The 4,336-nt window shown below is 38.3% G+C and overlaps 1 protein-coding gene across 1 annotated transcript; it reads left to right on the top strand.

Moving 5' to 3' along the window:
* Positions 1-771: 771 nt before the first annotated feature.
* On the top strand, positions 772-4,010 carry LOC132281277 (ankyrin repeat-containing protein At5g02620-like). The gene is made up of 4 exons (XM_059782993.1): positions 772-1,135; positions 1,516-1,529; positions 2,084-2,609; positions 3,859-4,010. Exons 1-4 carry the CDS (start codon positions 772-774, stop codon positions 4,008-4,010), a joined length of 1,056 nt encoding a protein of 351 aa, XP_059638976.1.
* Positions 4,011-4,336: the final 326 nt, after the last annotated feature.

The raw sequence follows: 4,336 nt of genomic DNA, 5'->3' as shown, positions 1-4,336 counted from the left end.
GATCGCTCACAATCCAGTGCTTCATGACAGAACAAAGCACGTGGAGGTAGACAGACACTTCATCAAGGAAAAGCTCGAAAAATGATTGATCTGTATGCCGTACATTCCTACTATTGAGCAAGTTGCAGATATGCTTACAAATGGACTTCCTACAAGACAGTTCGACAGACTAATTGGCAAACTAGTTATGGAGGATATCTTCAAACCAGCTTAAGAGGGAGTGTTGAAAAGGAAAGATTCGGTAGTAATACTACCAAATATTATTAGCTGTAAATATAATATTTGGAGGATATTTACTATAAATAGAATATTGGTTAAATGTTGTAAATTAGGAAATTATTAATTAGTCCAGCTAGTTATGTGTGTGTATTCTCTCCTATAAAGAGAATCCATGTAAACTTGTGAATTGTGTACTAATACAGAGAAAATGAATATTATTCCATATTTCTTTCCTTTCAAGTTTTTAATCTGGCTCATGGTGTACCAGTCTAAATTGTACACTCCTTCCTGAGGAGAATAACCAAAAAAGAAAAATCAATAAGAAGACCTTTTTTTATTTTATTTATTTTTATTATTATTATTATTTATTTACAGACTTGCTGGGTAAAGAGCTGTCTTGCACTTTTTCTAGGTAAAGAACAGTCTTGCACTTTACTTCCAGTCACTCACACACACATATATATATGTAGTTGCCTAGTAGGCTGTTTTATATAGTTATATTACGAGTAAGAAGGAGTGTGTAAGCCTAGAAATTACTGGTAGAGAGAAAATATGGATAGAAGACTCTATGAGGCTTCACTGAGCGGGAGTGTACCCTTATTAAACACATTGATGCAAGAAGATGAACTCATTCTTGATAGAGCTTTAGTCACTTGTTTCCACGAAACTCCATTGCATATAGCAGCCATGCGTGGCCATTTAGGCCTCACACAAGCTCTTCTAAGACGAAAGCCCAAACTTGCTACTGAATTAGACTCACATGGGCACTCACCTCTTCACTTGGCTTCCGCTGAGGGTCATGTTGAGATAGTACGTGAATTGTTATACATAAATAGTGATGTTTGCAACGCTCGTGATCAGGATGGGAGGACTCCTCTCCACTTGACCGCGATGAAAGGTCAAGTTGGAGTTATAGGTGAGTTGACTCGGACTCAACCTGAGTCGGCTTATGAGAGACTAGGCTGAGGAGAGACGGTGTTGCACTTGTGCATTAGGTACTACCGTTTGGAGGCTTTGAAATATTTGGTGGAAGTCATAAGGAACAAAGAGTTTGTCGACTCTAAAGACAATTATGGCAACACCTTATTGCATCTAGCTGCAATCTTCAAACAAATGGAGGTAAATATTGAATTTATTGGAAAACAGTGAAGCTTTAAAAAAAGAATTATTATTATAATTATTTTTACCTTGTATGCGTTTTTAACCTTTCTTTTGAGTATGCCTGCTTGTCCAATTTCAAATCCATAATTGTTTCGTTCTGCTTTTTGGTTTCGTCCTTATGTTTGCTTCTTCTAGGGGAACTTCTTCAGGTCGGTCTGCCCTTTTCTTCATGGTGATTACAATCAATGTATCCACGAACATGATTGGAAAGGGTGCAGTATCAATTGCCACAGGGTCTTTGCTTCTACCGATCAAGGCCAATGCAACTTTTTTTTTTTTTTTTTAGTTGGTCACACACACATGCCTCTACTTCACTAAGGTTCGAACTCCTAACCTCCCTTTAAAAAGTAGGGGCTTGGTACAGTTAAGCAAATAAAATAAAAAAATAAAAAAATAAAATTAAGAAAGAAGCAGCAGCAGCTTTTATAGTGTCATTGCATGGTCCGGGAAGGATGAGAATCATGAGATGTAGGTAATTTTACCTCTATGTGCGGAACGAGCTGCTGTTTTCCTATTTCAAACCCATTATCTCCCGATCACAATTCAACAACTTTGCCCAAGACTAATTATATATCCACAATAACTCTTTCCTTGTTTAGTACGTTTTTACCTTGCATGCTTTTACTTTGTTTATGCAGCGTATTTTATTTTATTTTATGCTTCCTTGTTACCTCATAATTTTAGTGAAGCTTAATTTGTGCAGACCATAGACTACTTGTTATCTATAGACAAAGTGAAGGAAAACGCAAATGCCACGAATGTGAACGGTTCTACAGCTTTGGATGTTTTAGATCACTGTCCTAGAGATGTAAAAGTCATGGAAATCAGAGAGTTTCTTCTCGAAGCTGGTGTTCAGAGATCAATTAATGGTGATGGAACTCTAAACCTCCTTATATCAGGAGGTAATAGTACTAGCAGAGGAAGTTGTCCAAACAAAACATGGCGATTTGTATCTGCAATTTGGAAGAAATACCTTAAGAATGACAGCAATTGGTTGGAAGTGGGGCGTGGTAATTTAATGGTTGTGGCGACAGTGACAGGAACCATTTCTTTCCAAGCCAGGCTCGATCCTCCAGGAAGTGTTTGGCAGGACTATAACAATAGCAGAAATGATACTGACCCTGGTCTAGCTGTCATGGACACCACTCAACCAGCAGAATTCAAAAAATTTCTAAAATATAACACGGTGTCGATCTTTAGTTGCTTCTCTGAGCGTCATTCTTCTAATGGCAAGTGGATTTCCTCTCACAAATAAACTTTCGGTGTGGCTATTAATGGCTGCCATGAGTATTACAGTGACATTCATGGCACTTAGATATATACAATCAATATATTTGATAACCAGCGGTACATGGGATGATACCATAGAAATGTACACTGCATCAATTTACATGTGGGTGGTGTTGTGCGTGATTGTCATACTGATACACTCCATAAATATTTTGGTGTGGGTGGGGAAGAAGATGCGCATGTTTGTTCGTAAAAGGTGGCTAATTGTGCGTGTCAATGAATGAGCTGAGAATCCAGTTGGCCAGTGATCGTGTTGAACATTCTCTGAATTCGGGATAAGTGAGAGGGGTGTGAAGCCACCCTTCTCCAGAGGATGTATCATAAGTTTCCACATCTCAGTATTATGTTGTTCTGCATTTGTGTTTTCATTATTTTCATATACATACATACATTGTTGCTTCAATGGAACATGATAGGTAGTACAAGTAGGTCAAGATTCTGCTCAGTAAAGCTGCAGTTTAAAATTAATAGTCATGATACTACATAAAGCAGAATCCTAGGAGAAGAAATACACTTGGATGAATCAAATCAATATTGAAAACTATTTACCAATAGTGATACACGGTTTGTCACTCTCACAAAAGAATGTAAATATATCTCACCCACTGTGCTTTTTCACTGTGAGATGTTTCCTTAAAGCAAACGGACTTCAATCCTTTAATGTATAAGGTGGATGCTAGATTAACCTCTTGGAATGGTATTAGTCTTTCATTAGCTGATAGGGCTGAGTTGGTTAAATCAGTTCTGATGTCTTTCATATATTTATTATTGGGCTAGCTTTTGGATTTAAGATATCTTGGTGCGGCAGGATGAAGATTGAAAAGAAGATTAGAGATACTAAGGACTGTGTAGCCTAATGGTATCTCCTCACCTTCCAAAGTAGAAGGCTAAGGGTTCAAGCTAGTCTCCATAAGAGCAAAAAGAGGCCTTTCCATGTATTGTTTTGTGCATAATAGTAAAAGGTTGGAAGCCTTGTGCTTCTGTAAAATCGTGAGTGTTATTGTCTTTACATTCTTGCAACTATACTTGTGTGTGAGAGTGTTTTACTTGCTGTGTGTTCTAGGCAGTAAGTGTGAGTTGGCTGAGCTAAGTTAGAAATTCAGAAAAGTTGTTCATATTTCTGGCTTAGTGCCATTACAGGGCACTAGATTCATGTTCAGAATTTACACCTGTGACAATTGGTATCAGAGCCCAGAGTTGGGTTCATCATGGCCAGTGGTAACGCTACAGAAGCTCTCAGAGATTGTGTAACTTGTTTGGAAGCCTTGGTGGGTGCTCCACAATCTGACGGTGCTGCTACCTTGACAGAGCAAATGGAATTATTTGCAATTGAGTTGTAGACAATACGATCAATACTTGAAGAGTTTGTGGGGGAGACAAACTTAAAGATGCAGATTATGACGGATGATGTGATATCCATGACAGACCTCTTCAAAGATCATGTGAAGGATTTGAAGGGCGAGGTGGCTCTGTTGAAGAGGGCCATGCACAATCAGACTGTTGTGGGAGAGAAGCCATCATCTGCCAAAATCAAAATTCCAGAACCAAAGTTATTCGGGGGCAAAAGGAGTACCAAAGATCTGGAGAATTTCTTGTGGGATATGGAGCAATATTTTCGAGCAGCCGACATTCCAGATAATGATAAGGTAACTATTACCAGTATATA

Source organism: Cornus florida, unplaced genomic scaffold (assembly GCF_030987335.1).
Source record: "Cornus florida cultivar Cherokee Brave unplaced genomic scaffold, ASM3098733v1 CherokeeBrave_3.0.0_Hap2_Chr11, whole genome shotgun sequence".
NCBI lineage: Eukaryota > Viridiplantae > Streptophyta > Magnoliopsida > Cornales > Cornaceae > Cornus > Cornus florida.
The sequence above is the reverse complement of the archived record's forward strand: the minus strand, read 5'-3'. Positions and strand labels throughout refer to the sequence as shown.